We start from the raw sequence: 17230 nt of genomic DNA, 5'->3' as shown, positions 1-17230 counted from the left end.
TACCATTTACATCCCCTCCCCAAGTCCCATACGAACCCGGGGTTTCTGCTCATGAGGCCACTCCTGTCTCAAGCGCTCAACTGTTTGGGATGTCAGAAACATGCAACTGTTTGGGGCGGGGCGGGGCAGGAATGAGGGGCTCAGGAGTCAACTCCCACCTTCTTCCCAAGACTGGGTACCATTTGAGTTGGGGTGTGCATATAGTTGGTCACTAGGGGGCGCTCGGCAACCACAGGGAGCTCGTGAACTTGGGCGAGCCTTGTCTGCGTGAGGGAGGACGCGTGTGTCAATGTGAGTGTGTGCGTGTGCGTGTGCGTGTGTGTAGCAGCGGGGGGGGAAGGCCAGGGGTCACTCCCGGGGTCTAAGAGCTCTGTGTCCTTCTCCCCTCCCATCTTTGTCCAGCCTCCCCTACCCCCTCGGACCCTCTCCAATATTCCCAGCAAAGAGGGAATGGCTCTCAGGCCCGTCGGTGCATAACCTCACTTTCCTGTCTCCTCCATCCCCAACACCCGCAGGCAAATGCATCCCAGGGCCCAGTTTTAGGGGGGCGCACGGATAATTTCCAGGCTGTGAACCCCTGGTGGGGGTTTTAGCTTTCTCTGCGCTTAGGTGGCCTAGGGGCTACAGGAAGGCGGTGTCTGGCCCGGGCCTGGCCTCGCCCCCGGGGCGGGATTTAGGGGCGGGGCTTGAGAGGGGCAGGGCCAGAACTCCCTTTTTTTTCCACCCCCTGGTAGCGGTGAGAAGCGCAGAGGCTTGGGGCAGCCGAGCTGCAGCGAGGCCGCGGCGCTGGGGGCGAGCTGAGCCGGCGGCAGCAGAGCTCCGTCTCGAGACTCAGCGGCGAGGCGACTGTTCAGAGGACTCACCGCCCGGGGGGGGGAGGGAGGGTCTGTGCGCTGGGATTTGATATTCAAACCCCTCTTTTTTTTTTTCTTAAACAGTTTTTTTTTTTTTAAAAAAAAAAAAACTGTTTAAAAAAAAAAAAAATATTTTTTTTTTTTTTAAACAGTTTTTTTTTTTTTAAAAAAAAAAAAACTATTGTTTTACGCTTTAATTTATTTTTGCTTCCTATTCAAATACCCTCTTAAATCGTGCCAACGGTTTGAGGAGGTTGAGCCTTCACGTCTTCAAATCACTTCGGATTTTGGAAATCAGCTAAGAGAAAAGAGGTGGTAGCCAGAGCTCCAGAGAGAAGTCGAGGAAGAGAGAAAGAGAGAGAGAGAGAGACAGACACAGAGATCGGGTCCAAGAGAGCGCGCTGGAGAGCGAGCGGCGAGAGGGACGGGGCAAAGTGACTGACCTGCTTTTGGGGGTGACCGCCAGAGCGCTGCGTGAGCCCTCCCCCTTGGGATCTTGCATCGGACCAGTCGCGCTGACGGACGGACAGACAGACACCGCCCCCAGCCCCAGCGCCCACCTCCTCCCCGGCGGGCGGCCGACGGTGGACGCGGCGGCGAGCCGCAAGCAGGAGCCGAAGCCCGCGCCCGGAGGCGGGGTGGAGGGGATCGGGGTTCGCGGGATTACACTGAAACTTTTCGTCCAACTTCTGGGCTCTTCTCGCTCGGGAGTAGCCGTGGTCTGCGCCGGAGGAGGCAAGCCGATCCGAGCCGGGAGAAGTGCTAGCTCGGGCCTGGAGAAGCCGGGGCCGGAGCAGAGGGAGGAGGAAGAGAAGGAAAAGGAGAGGGGGTCGCAGTGGGCGCTCGGCTCTCGGGAGCCGGGCTCATGGACGGGTGAGGCGGCCGTGTGCGCAGACAGTGCTCCAGCCGCGCGCGCGCCCCAGGCCCTGGCCCGGGCCTCGGTTCCAGAAGGAAGAGCAGCCCGCCAAGGCGCGGAGGAGAGCGGGCTGCCTCGCAGTCCGAGCCGGAGAGGGAGCACGAGCCGCGCCGGCCCCGGCCGGGCCTCCGAAACCATGAACTTTCTGCTCTCTTGGGTGCATTGGACCCTGGCTTTGCTGCTCTACCTCCACCATGCCAAGGTAAGCGGCCGTGCCTGCCTGCTGTCGCGGGGCCGTTGCGAGCGCCTCTCCCGGTTGGGGACGTGCGTGCGAGCGCGCGCGTGGGGACTTCGTGCCCCACGCGGGTCCTTGGGCACTCGGCGCGAGGCGTCCCCCTCTGTCGTCTTACGTGGAGGGGGAGGGGGTGCGCGCTAGGTGGGAGGGCGCCAGGATAGTCTCACCGCCCACGCGGGCCCTGCCCACCCACCAGAGTCACCGCACGTACGATCTGGGCCGAGCAGCAGAGGGCGGGAGCGGAGGAGGAGGCCGAGGGGGCTGGGCTTGCGCTGCGGCTGGCGGCAGAAGTTTGCTCCCGGTCGCGGGTCCCCGGCGAACTGGAAATCGGGGGCAGCGGGGGCGGGAGCCGGAGCTCAGCGGACACGGGGGTGCTCGGACCTTGGACCCGGGGAGGGCAGAGATCGTGGAGGGGGCAGGGCGCGGGCGACAGAGGAGGGCATTGCTGTCAGTGCCACTCGGGTCTCTTCGGCCCGTGGCAATGAGTTTGGGAAAAGTTTTCGGATGGATTGTTGCGGGGACCCCCCGCCCCGTTTGCTGGGCCACCTGCGCCGCGCCACCCCCTCTCGTCCCCGTTCGCGTCCCGCGCGGTGCCCGCCCTCCCCCGCCCGGCCGGGCGCGCGCGGCGCGGAGCCGATTACATCAGCCCGGGCCTGGCCGGCCTCGTGTTCACGGAGCCGGGGCTGCCGGAGCCCGGAGACCCGGGCAACAAGCGGCGCCCCTCCCCCCGCCGGCCCTCCGCGGGAAGGTGACCTCTGGAGGTAGCCCCAGTTCCGGGACCGGGAGAACCTACCATAGCCCTTTCCACCGTCCCCAACTTCTACCCCTGCCTTGTGCTAGGAGGAATTTCCCGACGCCCCTTCCCCTTTTCCTCATTTCCTGCCTCGTGGGTAGAAACCCTTCCTAACCTTTTATATTTTCCTTCTCTTTGCGGAGAAGGACCCATCAGACCCACTCTGGCCCCAGAGTCCTGGGAAAGGATCGTGACAGTCAGAAGTGGGGGTGCTGGAGCCCACCCTCTGGTTCTTTGTGGAAACACTAACCTAAGTTCTGAGTTGGTGAAAGGTGTGCTCTACTCACACCCCCAGCAGCTCCAAGTGAGCCTGTGCTTCCATTTTTATGGGGGTCAGAGAAGGGTAAAAGACTGACATCACTCATTTTTTTTGCCCTTTTTGGAAAAGTGGCTTGAAATTTGCTATGACACAGGCAGCTTGGGACTAGCCCTTCCCGCGCACCTTTGACTGGAGCTCTTGCCATACTTTGTTCTGGCAAAAGCAGGTGGTTTTTTTGGGAACTTTAAACTTGCCCACTCAACTTGCTTATCAAAGCCACTAAGGGGTCCTTTATGCTTCTCTGTCCCACCAATCCCCAGCCAGAGACTCCCCTTAGAAAAGAGGCAGTAGGGAGGGGATGGGCAGGGGTCTCTGCCACCATCCAGAGTTCCTCAGATCCTGGCACAAAGGCCTTGGCTCTGGGCCTCCCAGTTGGGAGGAGGGGCAGGAGTGGCTGCCTGGCCACTGTGTAACCTTCAGAGGCCCCCAGAGAAGGGCACCTGGCCTGGCCCTGCTTAGAACCTCCCCTTGTGTGCCCCCTGCCTAAGAGGGGGTGCAAAGTCTCTCTTCCCTCTCCCCATTGAGGCTCAGATAGAGTGGAGGACTTGGGGAGATTTGGGGAGGACTTAGGGATATTGTGGGGAGAGTTGAGAGATTGAGGTGCAGAATCCAGGGGCTCCCTGAGGGAGCTGCAGTGGGAGGCTATCCCTTAAGAAAGTCTTCCTCAGACCTTGACCCTGGGGGAAAGACTGGGGGGCCTGGGTAGGCTGCTGTTAGGGGGTCTGTGGTAAAGAGAAAGAGACAGACAGAGGGTGGGATTCCCTCCCAGGGGAGTCCTATGGAGGGCCAGGCTGGTTTGGGTGGTAGGGACCTATGGAACAGGTGGCTGGGGAGTTGGTAACAGGAGACCCTCAGGAAGGCCTGGAGGGCTTTGCCTGCTTACTCCTGTCAGGTCCACATGGCCGTCTGTTGACCTTCACATTTTCTGAGAAGGGGAGAAATGAGCTGGTGGGGTTGGGGAGGGTTTGAGGGAGGTCTCAGGTCTGGGGTGGAGCAGGGGACCCCTTGGGAGCAGGATGGTGCTGAGGAGGAAGAGCTTCCCTGACTACATTTGGGGAAAGTACCCAGATAAGACAGGCTTGGGGACAAGGTGGGACAGGGAGTCCAGTCAGATTTTGGAAATTCATTCTGGCTGACTGGGGTGGGAGGAAAATGGGGCTCTCCTTTTCCTATGGCTCCCTTCCAGCTTTTCACCCTCTGAGCAACCTGAGTTGTTGAGTATTTCTGAGGCCTCCAAAGAGTTTGGGTGGGGGAGGGTAGTTGGTGCCCTTCGGTCCTCAGCACCCCCGCCTCCTACACCAGCTCACCCTGGTATTTGTCATGTCAGCAGGAGAAGGTCACCATGTTGTTTTTCTCGCCCCCAGTCCTTCCTTCCTGCCCCAGTCCAAATTTGTCCTCCTATTTGACCTTAATACTTACCCATGGCTTTGGACCAGGGAATAAGGGGGTGGTGAGGAAAAGGAGCGATGCAACACTAAGAAGGTGCTGGGGGCCTGAAGAGAGCAGCGTTCTGCTGTTTTCCTCCCTATTGTGAGCTCCCCAGCCCCCAACATCTGGTTAGTCTTTAACTTCCATGGGTTCAGAATTGGAACAGTCCAGGGGTGGTGGGTATGCTCTGGGCCTGCAGGGATCCCTGTTTCCTGTTGTACTCAGAAACCTTGGAGGCTGGCAGAGACTGGGGACCCAGTGCCTGGGCCTTTGCACCTCTGTCCCCGCCCTGCCAATGCTTGCCTTTTGTTTTTCCTCAGTGGTCCCAGGCTGCACCCACGGCAGAAGGAGAGCAGAAACCCCATGAAGGTGAGTCCCCCCCCCCCTTGCTCTTGGATGAAATACCCTGTTGGCTCAGGGGGTACATGGGTAGGACCTGTCCCTCTTTTTCAGGCCTGGGGTTGGGTAGGGAAAAAGCATATGAGAATCAAGGTCGTGTGGACACTGTAAGGTTAACCCTTCCATTTCTTAAGGTGTCTTCTGTTAAGGTCTCTACTAGAAACAAGACTTGTTGCTTTTTGTTTTTTCCTTCCACCCTTTACAGTAAAAATTTATCTGGAAAAGAAGCTGTGAGCATAGATGAGGAAGGCAGTGTTCAAGGTTTCCAGATATCCAGGGAGGTATCCCCTGTACCCCCTGTTCCCAGGGAGGATAGATGTACATATACAGTGCCACTTCTTACCCAGCAATGGGCCACCCATGGGATTTGTGACTCCTCCTGTGTGATCTGGATAGGCATGGGGCTGAGGGATAGGGGGACATTGTAATGGGACTTCCCCATGTCCTATCCCCTAGCCCCAGTTTGCAGTCCTTTGAGGGTGGCAGAAGCTCCGGTGGACTGCCTTTGGGTACTGTGAACTTCCCTCCCAGACCAGCAGAGGGCCGCTGTAGCTCCTGGGCGCCCCGCCCCCCTGCCCAACCCGGAGTCTGCCTGCCTTTTGTTCCAGTGTGGTTTGGAGTACCGGGATCCTCCCATTTCTCTGGGGACGCCCTAGCTCTCTGCACTCAGTGTGGCCTCTGCTCCTGCCTGGTACCGAGCCTCCAGCACCCCTCCTCTGAGGAGGGGAGGTCCTGGGGTCTTTCTCCAGGCTAGTTTCCGTGACCCAAATCCAGTGTAGCTGCAGTAGCCTTCAAGGGCTGGTGATGTCCAGCAGTTTTCCCTCCTCCCCCACCCCAGGAGCCCTTTCCCTGGCCCAAGGCCTGGCTTTTTGCCACTCCTGTCCTGGGCCACTTACAGGTCCCTACTCCCAACGTGCAACCCATCCCATTCGGCTTCCTAGTGGTCTCTGTGGTCTGAGAGAGGCAAGACAAATGGTCTTTGTTTGCTGGAGAAAAGGTTGTCTGCCATAAATAAGGAATACCATGAAAGCCTGATGTTGGAGTGTATATGTGTACATGCCCAGAATGGCAGGACATCTTTTCTTGGGGGCTGGGACTGGGCTTCCATGGGTGCTGGCCAAGCTACCCTAGCCACCTCCCATAGATGTTGGGGGATTCTAAGAAGCTTTTTAAAAGAATTCTAATCATAGGTCTTTTTACCTTCAGCTTCCAGCCCCATTCATTGCCCAGGCCAGACCTTTCTGCTGTCCCCTCCTATGTGGGGCCACTAACTAGCCCAGGACACCTCTGTTCTAACCATGATGAAGGGTCAGTTAGAAAATCCTGGATTAGTCATCTCTCCAATATAGACTTGCTTTAAATGATTTTTCAGATCTGGTCTCATGGACTGCTTTTTGGCTATATTTTAGGTTAACCCTTTGGGGGTAGACAAGAATTCTGTGCTTGTTGTCCAGATAAGAAAAGTAGTGACCATGATGAAAGCGGGGGTTGGGCGGTGGCTTAGGTTCCCCTACTCTTTCTGTTTTCACATCTGTGGCCATCTGCCTACCTTTTCCTCCACTCCCCAGTTTGTCCCCAGCCAGCCTACTGTAGGCATGCCTCTGAACTTCATCTTCCTTGCCTTTCTGGAAAGCAAACCTTGGTGGGAAACGTGAAGGGGAGGTTTGGCTGTGGCCCCAGGTGTGTATGGTGGGGGAAGGGAGGTGTAGTCTATGGAGTGTGCACTTAAAATGCCTGGGTGACATTCCAAACTTTGTCACCTGAAATGAGTTGTTCTCAAGACTGGCAAATGGAGACAGAACCCCACATTGCAGCCTTTAGAGGTCAGGCCAACCCACTTATACAGAGGAGTTGAGTCAGAGGCTCAGAGACAGGAGGGAACAGTACCAAGGTTGTACCAACTATTAGCCAGAGCCTGGGTGCCCTGTGGGCTGGTGTTCCTTCTTCCTTCACTTGAGGAACAGGCTTAGGGATGGTCTTCGGGATGTGATCAGAAGTAGAAGGCTGAGCCACCATTTGGAGCCATCCTGCAGGAGTCCTGTACTTCTTGAGCATCCCACCCCATGGCCTCTTCCTGCTCCCATGTACCTCAGACCGGGAGGCTGTCTTTCCCCCATCTCCCTCCAGATCAACTTCTAGAAAACTATAGGCAGCTCATCCTCTTGGGCGGAGTTCTTAGTGCTGGCCTGGCTGGACCTACCTGGTGTGCCTGCCCAATGCCACCTGCCGATAGGTCTTCAGCCCACATTTAGGGATGGAGACTGGCAGATGGCAAGGTACCTCCTAAAACTTCTATGTTTGCACATGACAGATGTGAGAGAGCTTTGCTGTCGGAGCCTAGTCTAATTGTACTGCTTACTAGCAGTGTGGCCTTGGGACAAGTTACTGAGTTTCTCTGAGCCTGTAGATCCCTATTTATAAAATAGGGTCCTGTCCCAGTAGTATTTAGTGTTACCATGTGGGGAGGATTGTGTGTATGTATAGCTGTATACTGTGCCCAGCATGTACTTGGTGTTCAATGAGTGGCCGCTGGTATGGTTGATGTTAAGGCAGTAGTTGTATGGAGATTATAGGAGAGTGGAAAATAGGTCTATCCATATTCATACTGTCCTCTGGTGTCAATGTTGGCCCAGGAATTTGCTCTGCTGTCACAGTGAGGAAGGGAATTAGATGTGGCAGACCGGCTCCCCTGGACCTAGTCCTGGAAAGGAGGGAGGGGCTCCAGTTAGATTTGGGGAAGGACTTACCTGATAGTGAGTACCTTTGATGGAAGCTGTGAGGAGGGGCCTTATAGAGCTGGGCGGAGATAGAGGCTTTTTTTTTTTTTTTTTTTTTGCATCATCAACTGGACTCATGTATTGTCCTTCCCATGCAGTGGTGAAGTTTATGGACGTCTTCCGCCGCAGCTACTGCCATCCAATCGAGACTCTGGTGGACATCTTCCAGGAGTATCCTGATGAGATTGAGTATATCTTCAAGCCATCCTGTGTGCCCCTGATGCGGTGTGGGGGCTGCTGCAATGATGAGGCCCTGGAGTGTGTGCCTACCTCGGAGAGCAACATCACCATGCAGGTGGGCACCTGTGGGACTGGGGGCAGGGGGTTCAGGGAAGGGTGTTAGACTCTGGAACAGGTGGTCTGGGCCCTTGCCTGGGAAGCTCTTGGTAGAAGGAGCTGAACTGAGGTTGGGGGTGAGGAGATGAGGTGTATGTGTTGGAGGGTCTTGTCTACTTTGGGGAAGAAGATGCCTGCATTTCACAGCCCAGGTTCTCAACCGATTGACCATTTCCTCTGCTTTGCTGACCTTTGCCCCTTGGGCTCAACAAGGGGCTGATGCCTGTGACAAGAGCCCTTCTCTTCCTCCCTCTAAGAGAGCCTGCAGGCTTTCCCCGCTTGAGGGTTCTGTTTGGGAAGCTGGATAGGACTGGTCTGTGGAGAGTGAAAAGCCAGTCTTGGGTTGCTACTTAGTGATGGGGTGGATCTTGGCCCAGACAGGGTGGAGAGTGGGAGGGGGCTCTGAGACATGGGGTGGGTAGTTCTTAGGTAGTTTCTAGAGATCGGGGTAAAGTTTGGAGGGGATGAAGGAGGGGAAGGGATGGGGAATGGTGAGAATCCAGGACCTGAATTCCCAGCCTGGCCAACCCTTGCAGCCATATCAGCCCTCAAGAAGAGCAGGGGCTCTTTGAGGGGCTCCTTGGGGCCAGCAGGGCTGGGGGAGTTGGGGTGGCCCGAGGCTCTTTTCTGGTAGAGCCTTGGTTCCCTAGCTCCACCATCTATCCCTGCTCAATAGAACTCCTGGGTGCTAAATGGCAGGAGCCCTGGGGTGTCCCATCTGGGTATGGCTGGCTGGGTCACTAACCTCTGTGATCTGCTTCCTCCCCCTGCAGATCATGCGAATCAAACCTCACCAAAGCCAGCACATAGGAGAGATGAGCTTCCTACAGCACAACAGATGTGAATGCAGGTAAGGATGGAGCTTCACACTCTTGTAGCACACAATTGTGGCCCACCCCAGGGCTTAGCATGTTACACTTAATAGCCCATGTCCACTTTCCAACTAACTATGTGATCTTGGGCATTTGACCTTGGTGTGCCTCTGTTCCCATATCTAGAAAATGAGCACAATAATTGAATGTACCTCATCATGTTGTTATAAGGATTAACTTGGTAATTATATATGAAGGGATTAAGATGGTATTGCTACCTCATAAGCAACCATGTGTTACTATTATTGTTATTATGACCCCAGTAGTTACCATCATCTTATTTCTCTGTGTCTTGTTTTTGTCCCTTTCTCTACCCATCGCAGACCAAAGAAAGACAGAACAAGGCTAGAAAAGTAAGTGGTCACATGTTAGCACATCTCAATAGTTATCTTGGTTTGGGGCTTTTGGCTTCCTCTCTTGGGTGTTCTTACAGCCTCAGTGGGTTGGAGTGTTGGTCTGGTTGGGGATTATCATGGCATCAGTGGGATGGAACCAACTTCAGGATCATGGTTCTAGGATGGTGAAGAAATCCAAACTAGAGCCTCTTGTTTCCTCTGAAAAGGATGCTGCCTTCCAGGGTTCAGATCAGTCCTGGCCATCACTTGCTGTTTGAAGGGTGTGCTGGAGGGGCTGTGTGGACACTGGCACCCACAGCAGAGTAAGGGAGATGAAGTGGGTGGCCATATATAAGAGGAAGTGTCCTTGGCCTTGTTTGGTGACATTTGTGGCAGTTTAGGTTTCTAGGGTCTCAGGAGGTTATTGGTGGTGTATCTGCTTTCCTACAGAAGTGGGGTAGGTACAGACATAGCCCTCTTAGCTTTATGAAGCTTGTAGTTGCTCCCTGTGGAAGGGTCAGGTCAGGATGGGGTGGCAGATGAGGTCTGGGAGAGTTGGTGGCTGACATCAATGGGGAGATGAACTTACAGGGAAGGAGCGACTGAGAGAGAGTACCCATGCCCTCCTTCCCCTCACTGCACCCCTTCCTGTCTACCCTAGCACTTGATGTCCTTAAGCCTGAACCCCTGCTTCCCTTAAGCCCTCAGATTCCTGGATGACTGTAGCCGCCAAAGCAATGGTCCGGGAGTGTATGGGGGAGAGAGGGGGCACACTCTAGGTGAATGACCACATGTGGAGACCTTCCTCCCAGTCTTCATGCTTTCTCCTGAGGGACACAGGCCTGCCCTCTTCCCAGGTCCCTCCTTTCCCCTCTTTCTTTCTTTGTGACAGACAGGCCACCATGTCCTCTCTGGGCTCTGGCAGGCCTAGAGAATGCTTATTCCCTGGAGGATGGCAGGCTGCAGCCTGTCTCTGTCTTTTTCCCTAAACACTTGCTTTGCCCGTGGGGAGAATGGTAGGGCTCATGTGGTCTCAGAAGAGAGGTCTAGTGAGTTGTGTGGTGACTTTGCCAGGCTGGAAAGAAAAGTCCCTTCCAAGTCCCCAGGGCCCTTCTCCAGCCCCCTCTCACTCCTCTGAATCTATCACCAGTGCTGGGTTCTAAGGACACCCAGCCCCTTCTCCCAGCCAAGGTTACTGCTGGGCAACTGGTGCCTCCATGCCCTCCCTTGGGTTCTGTGCAGCTCCCAGAGTGACTCTTCCCCCATACCAAGAAATTGTGAGGCAGGGCCCCCACGAGGACCCCTTGCTATCACACTTGGAAATGAAGACAGAGGTGCTTGAAGCACCTTGAACCCTGCATAAAGTTACAGATCTGATCTTCTCCTTCAAGTCTGGCCTATACCTTCTTTAGCCTCCTGACCTTCAGGGTCCAGCCTTAGCGGCTAGCTGGGCAAAGATCCTGTCCTGGTAGCCTTTTGCCTTGCCTGGTACCAGGGACTGTGTGAACCTACAAGCCCTTAGACCCTATGCCTTTCACAGTCTCTGCCCCTACCCAGAGCCTTGCCTAGAGCTGGGTTGTCACGCCACAACAGACGAAGTTGAGGAGAACGAGGAGCCGTGGGATGGATGCTGCCCCAGACCACCCATGCCTGAGCTCCCTCTTTTTTGGAGGCTGCTCCAGGGGGTGGCCTGTGTAGCTTTGGTTCTCCTGTTTCCACCTCTGGCCTTTTCATTGCTCCTCTGTTCTCCTGTTCCCTCTCGCTCGCTCGCTCTCTGTTTCTGTTTTTATATTTTCCAGAAAATCAGTTCGAGGAAAGGGAAAGGGGCAAAAACGAAAGCGCAAGAAATCCCGGTTTAAGTCCTGGAGTGTGTACGTTGGTGCCGCTGCTGTCTAATTCCCTGGAGCCTTCCTGGCCTCCAGTCAATCCGCCTGCAGCTCCCCTAACCCTGCCACCTCCCGTGGGCCCCTCTCTGGCTCTTGCCCTGACCTCCTGCTGGCCTCAGTGTCTCTTTCTCTCACTCACTCCACTAATGGCACCAACGGGTAGACTTGGTGGTGGTGTTGCTGGTTCGGGGTTGGGATGGGGATGGTTGGGAGGCGAGTGGGCCTGAAGCACCCAGGGAGGGGACTCTGGCTTGGCTGGGCACCGATTTTCTCTCACCTACTGGACACTGGTGGTGGGACCCATGTTGGCATGGGTGCTGGGCATTGGGGCCCACACACCCAACTGGTTTCTACTGCTCTAGGCTCCTGCACACATTTGGAGGCTGAGGGTGGTGTGCACAGAGGGGAAGTGTGAAATGAGGAAGGGTGTGATGGCAGGAAGTGGATTGTTGTGGGCTGAAGGCGAGGTCCAGTGGGTCAAGCACTGTGTGGTGGTTCCCTTTCATTTGGTGGAAATGCCTTGATTCCTCTGGACTTGAGGCTGCTGGAGGGGAACCCCCTCTCTATTCCAGCTCAACCTACAGTACCTATAGAGGTCTCCCTGCCACTTTCTTTGGGTTACAGGTTGTGGTGGGCCCTGGAGGCCTGGCTGGTGGACAGTGCCTCTGGACTTGGCCTGTTGTGCCCTGTGCTGGCCCTCTTTTGGTGGAGGGGCCTGGGTAGAGGCCCCTTTCCAGGGAGAAGTTACCCCTGGTGATCTCATGGGCTGCTTATTACTGTCCCCAGCAGGTGAAGAGTCAAGATATGTTCTTTTGGTGACAGCATCAGTTGGGGCTCTGTGGCCCAAGATATGCCCATGTCTTCCTAGGGTGCGGCACTGCCCCTTACGGCAGTCCTCTGCCTGCATTCTGCCCGCTTGTGCCCTCCTCTTCCTGTGGGCAGATGTCCTAGCCAGTGCTGCCTCTTTCTGCCACTCTGTCTGTCTTCTGCTATGGCGCTCGGATCTTTCCAGGATGTGGAAGGGCTTAGAGGGCGATGAGCTGGGTTGGGGAGCTGCTGTGGACATATTAGGGGGTATTGCATGGGTTTTTTTCTCTCTTTCCGCTGATGCTCTAGCTTAGATGTCTTTCCTTTTGCCTTTTTGCAGTCACTGTGAGCCTTGCTCAGAGCGGAGAAAGCATTTGTTTGTCCAAGATCCGCAGACGTGTAAATGTTCCTGCAAAAACACAGACTCGCGTTGCAAGGCGAGGCAGCTTGAGTTAAACGAACGTACTTGCAGGTTGGTTTCCAGAGGGCGAGCGAGTCAGAGAGGGGCAACGTAGACATGGGAAAGAGAAAGAAAGAGAGAGACAGAGAGAGCGCGCTTGCGAAGGGGCCAGCTGCTCGGCTTCTAGCTGCCTGCCTGGTGATTGCTGCTTTCTCTATTCCCAAGGCTGTGGGGCCGTGGGCTCCAGTCTGGCCTGGCAGGCCTGCTCTGAGATGGCCCTGGCTGCCTGAATGGGTAGGCTGCTGTGGCTTAATGTGGTGCTGTGGACGCAAGCTGTGTGTTGTGTCCTGTGGTCCTGCTGCTTGTGGAGGCTGTTGGTGCTAATGTTGTTATTTCTACTGCTGGTGCAAATGTTGAAAAACTAAAAGTCCTTCTGGGTATGAAATGATGTCTAACAGTGTGTTCTCTCTGGCTGCATCACTGCCCTTTGAGGATCTATGTAGCTAGGTGTCCTGCCTTTCACAGCTTAGTGTCTTTTTCCCGAGCTGAGGCCCTGTCTCCTGCAGACTGGGGCTCCCTGAGGACTTGCCATGTCCTTTTCAGACTGGCTTCTTGAAGATAGCCTGTGTCCCTCAGATTGGGGCTCTGTGAGAACAGGCCATGTCCCCTGCAGACTGGGGCTCCCTCAGGACAGACCATGTCTTCCTCTACTAGGCTTTCTGTGGACAGGCCATATCCTTCTCAGACTGGGGCTCCCTGAGGATAGGCTGTGTTTCCCTCAGATTGAGGCGCTCTCTGAAGACAGAGCTCTGCTGTTGGTTTAGGAGAGGAAATTCTTCCTACATGGTGCAGGAGATTTTAGCATCTGAGAACACCACATAGCTTAATCTTGTATCAGTCAGTGTGAGGATGACACCCCTGAAGAACCTTCCCATTTCCAAATGCTCCCAGGGTGGGTGTAGGAAGCGGCCAGGCCCACTTTCCTAGTATGACACTATGAGCACCTAAAGCCTGGGCCTGATTCATATCCAGGTGTCTGTATTTCTGTCCTTTGTCCATGTGGACCAAGGAAGTATCAAGTGCATGAATGAATACTGTATATGACCAAGTTCAGTGGGGAGGCCAGGAGTATAGGGCTATGACTACCAGCTGAGTCTTTCTATGCTTAGACAGGCATTGCTTATACCAGTATGGCCTGTCCTGAGGGCAAGTGTCACCCAAGGAGGTGGCCCAGGTAGGGCCAGACTCCCAGATAGTGCAAGGATGTCTTGGAGTCTGCTCCCTTCCCCTAGCCTGAATTCTTGTGGCTTGTGGATCTCTGAAGACACCAGGGACCAGGTGTTGGTTGTTGTGTGGGGTTCTGTCTATGAAGTGCTATGTGAAGACAGGGTGTATCTTAGTTCTGGGGTAGGACTTTTCCACACTCTAGGGCTGGATGAGGGGGCTCTGTTCCCCAGAGTACTTTGAGGAAGATAAAGACCTTGATGTTGTAAGGTTTCTGGAGTGGTGATTCTCCATGAGGACTGTAGATGGGGTGACCTGAGAGCTAAAACTTAAGTTGCCTGACTTCTAGAGACCTGACCCCTATTCCTAGGCTGTCCTCAGGGCAGAGACTGCCCTGTCTCCTCACTGCAGGGATGCAGGGGAATGAGCATGAGGAAAACGTCCTTGGAGGCTCCCTGTGCTTCAACAGGAGTAGGAAAGCCATTGAATTGCCTATCCCTAGCCTAAGTTAAACACCATGTGGGGAAGGACAGGTGGCCCCATACCTGAGCCTGCAGCTCAAGGCCTGTAGCCAAGGCTGAGAAGTGTGAGGAACACAGATGCTCTCTTACCTTCCTGGGGTTCCATCTCCTTCCAGCTCCCCTCCCTTGGGCATCACATATCCCCAATGGCAGTCTTCTGTCCCTGGCCTGGCTCAAGGTATTTTTCCTTTCCCCTGCTTATTCCCTAAACCAGTCCATAGAGCCAGAGCTGAAAAACCTTTTGCAGGAACCCTCTCCCAGTTAACTATGTCTAACCCTGTCACCTATCCTCTGTGGAATGTCACATAGGGGCTGTCCTTTGATAATTGCTCATCTGTTGCTTTGTGAGGTACTTCCATGTCTGTCTTGTCTTTTATAGGTTGCAAGTTCTAGAGGGCAGGGCCGGGTCTCTCCCCCTCCACTGGGGCTTTCTATCCCACCTGCACCTTTGGGAGCTCTGTGGCCACAGGATTCAGGAACCCAGGGGCTCCCAGGCCTGGGGATGCTGCCTGCCCCATTTCCAGGCTTCTTCTGTGGCCCTAATCCTCTACCTCTCTTTGCCATTCTCCCCAGATGTGACAAGCCAAGGCGGTGAGCCAGGCAGAAAGGAGCCTCCCTCAGGGTTTCGGGAACCAGACCTCTCACCAGAAAGACCGACTAACTATGTCGCCGCCACCACACCGTCATCGTCACTGTTGTCACCAACGACAGAACAGTCTTTAATCCAGAAAACCCGACATGAAGGAAGAGGAGACTGCGCAGAGCACTTTGGGTCCGGAGGGCGAGACTCCGGCAGAAGCATTCCCGGGCGGGTGACCAAGCACGGTCCCTCGTGGAATTGGATTCTTCATTTTCTTTTTTTTGCTGCTAAATCACCAAGCCCGGAAGATTAGAGAGTTTTATTTCTGGGATTCCTGTAGACACACCTACCCACATACATACATTTATATATATATTATATATTTTTATTCTTTTTTTAAATTAACTTTGCTAATGTTATTGGTGTCTTCACTGGATGTATTTGACTGCTGTGGACTTGAGTTGGGAGAAGAATGTCCCTACTCGGATCCTGACAGGGGAGAAGATGGAATGAGAGACTCTGGTGTGGAGGCCGAGGAACTCTCCCCTGCCAGGGAACATGCAAGGCCAGGGCACGGGGGCACATTCGGCTCACTTCCAGAAACATGACAAACCCATCCCTGGCCCTGAGTCAAGAGGACAGAATGACAGATACAGAGACAAGGATGCTGGCTCCCCCCAGGAGTTTGGGGAGCCTCAGGACACTTCATGCTTTGTGGACCCCCGCTATATGCTGCAAAAGCATCTTGCCCCTAGGGGCACTGCCTGAAAGAATCAGGAGCCTGGCCAGCCCTCAGCTGCTCTCGTCCGCTTCCAAGGCTCCCAGGAGGCCTTCCATAGGTGTTTTGGCTAAAGAGAAGAGACGCTGGTAGAAGTCAAGGCCTGGTGACAGCTTCTCCTGGGAACCCCTGGTCTTCTCCCTGCCCTACTTCCTGGGTACAGCCCAGGAGGACCTCATGTACTCAGACCATTGAAACCACTAGTTCTGTCCCCAGGAGACCTGGCTGTGTGTGTGAGTGGCTAACCCTCCCCCATCCCATCCCATCCCTTCCCGAGGCACAGAGCAGTGGGGCTGGACCCACATGCCCCTCACGGAGGCAGAGAAAAGAGAAAGTGTTTTATATACGGTACTTATTTAATAGCCCTTTTTAATTAGAAATTAAAACAGTTAATTTAATTAAAGAGTAGGGTTTTTTTCAGTATTCTTGGTTAATATTTAATTTCAACTATTTATGAGATGTATCTCTTGTGCTCTCTAGCTCTCTTATTTGTATTGGATTTTTTGTGTATGAAATCCATGTTTCTAATCTCTCTCTCCCTGATTGGTGACAGTCACTAGCTTGTCCTGAGACGATATTTAATTTTGCTAACACTCAGCTCTGCCCTTCCCTTTTCCCCACCACACATTCCTTTGAAATAAGGTTTCAATATACATTTACATACTATATATATATTTGGCAACTTGTGTTTGTATATAAATATATATATATATATATGTTTATGTATATATGTGATTCTGATAAAATAGACATTGCTATTCTGTTTTTTATATGTAAAAACAAAACAAGAAAAAATAGAGAATTCTACATACTAAATCTCTCTCCTTTTTTAATTTTAATATTTGTTATCATTTATTTATTGGTGCTACTGTTTATCCATAATAATTGTGGGGGAAAAAAAGATATTAACATCACGTCTTTGTCTCTAGTGCAGTTTTCCGAGATATTCCGTAGTACATATTTATTTTTAAACAACAACAAAGAAATACAGATATATCTAAAAAAAGCATTTTGTATTAAAGAATTGAATTCTGATCTCAAAGCTCCTCCTGGTCTCTCCTTCTCCCTTGGGTCCTCCTGCCCCGCTTTCCACCCTTCTTTGGGGAACACAGCATTTGTCTCAAGTCTGGGAAAGGGATCCTTGGGGTGTAGGATATGGGGAGACCCATGCATTTTTGTCTCAATGTAGAAAGTGGGTACTCTGGGCATGGGTTGAAGAGGAGACGGCTCCTTGGCCAAGGGTCCTTGCACTAGGCACAGCTCATCTGGGATTCTGCCCTTGTTAAGGAAGGAATGGACCAAGTCTGTACCTCCTAGCTCTGGAGAGAGGAGAGGGCTGTTGGCTATGGGTCTTAACAGTTGCTGCTGGCTAGGAGTGGAAAACCGGGAGCTGCTGGGGGGCTTTGACCACATATGCAGTCCTATACAGTGAGTGGAAAGAGTTGTGTAATCTTGGTTGCTCCCAATGAGCTCCCAGACTCCCCTTGCTGTGTAAGCCCTTTTGTCCTATCCTGGTCCCACGGAAAGTGGACCCTGCTTGTGTCTTTGACACAATGAGCAACATGTCCAAATCTCTGATTCTAGCGTCTTATTCCTTCAAACCACAAATAGGGTTGGGTAAACACTGGGTTGGCCATTATGGTATGCCCTAGGGTGCTGTTATGAGTAGGATAATTCCACCCCTCAGAAGAGCTATGGAGGGTGAGTGGTGGGAGACTCAGAAGTATGCATCTAAGAGTAGAGTAAAGCACTGACCATGCCAGAAGCATC

General features: G+C 53.6%; 1 protein-coding gene across 5 annotated transcripts; it reads left to right on the top strand.

Annotated features, from left to right (window-relative positions):
• Positions 1-1160: 1160 nt before the first annotated feature.
• On the top strand, positions 1161-16495 carry Vegfa (vascular endothelial growth factor A). 5 transcript variants are annotated; one of them, XM_029561601.1, is made up of 7 exons: positions 1735-1972; positions 7820-8016; positions 8831-8907; positions 9253-9282; positions 11064-11135; positions 12298-12429; positions 14676-16495. In XM_029561601.1, exons 2-7 carry the CDS (start codon positions 7831-7833, stop codon positions 14695-14697), a joined length of 519 nt encoding a protein of 172 aa, XP_029417461.1. In that variant the 5' UTR covers positions 1735-1972; positions 7820-7830; the 3' UTR covers positions 14698-16495. The 5 variants fall into 5 exon arrangements, with proteins under 5 accessions (XP_029417460.1, XP_029417461.1, XP_008827278.1 ...); XM_029561600.1 differs by lacking the exons at positions 11064-11135; positions 12298-12429; positions 14676-16495 and adding an exon at positions 4866-4914 and having other exon boundaries at positions 1161-1972; positions 9253-9286; XM_008829054.3 differs by lacking the exons at positions 1735-1972; positions 7820-8016 and having other exon boundaries at positions 8026-8907.
• Positions 16496-17230: the final 735 nt, after the last annotated feature.

The sequence above is a fragment of the Nannospalax galili genome, unplaced genomic scaffold, assembly GCF_000622305.1.
Source record: "Nannospalax galili isolate Female #2095 unplaced genomic scaffold, S.galili_v1.0 scaffold653, whole genome shotgun sequence".
In the NCBI taxonomy this organism is placed as follows: Eukaryota; Metazoa; Chordata; class Mammalia; order Rodentia; family Spalacidae; genus Nannospalax; species Nannospalax galili.
The sequence above is the reverse complement of the archived record's forward strand: the minus strand, read 5'-3'. Positions and strand labels throughout refer to the sequence as shown.

Bases quoted from the DNA above. Each gene is read 5' to 3' on its own strand.
- Vegfa (XM_029561601.1), top strand. From the start codon at position 7,831: ATGGACGTCTTCCGCCGCAGCTACTGCCATCCAATCGAGACTCTGGTG. The intron at 8,017-8,830 runs GTGGGCACCTGT...CTCCCCCTGCAG, and splicing joins AGAGCAACATCACCATGCAG to ATCATGCGAATCAAACCTCA. The intron at 8,908-9,252 runs GTAAGGATGGAG...TACCCATCGCAG, and splicing joins CACAACAGATGTGAATGCAG to ACCAAAGAAAGACAGAACAA.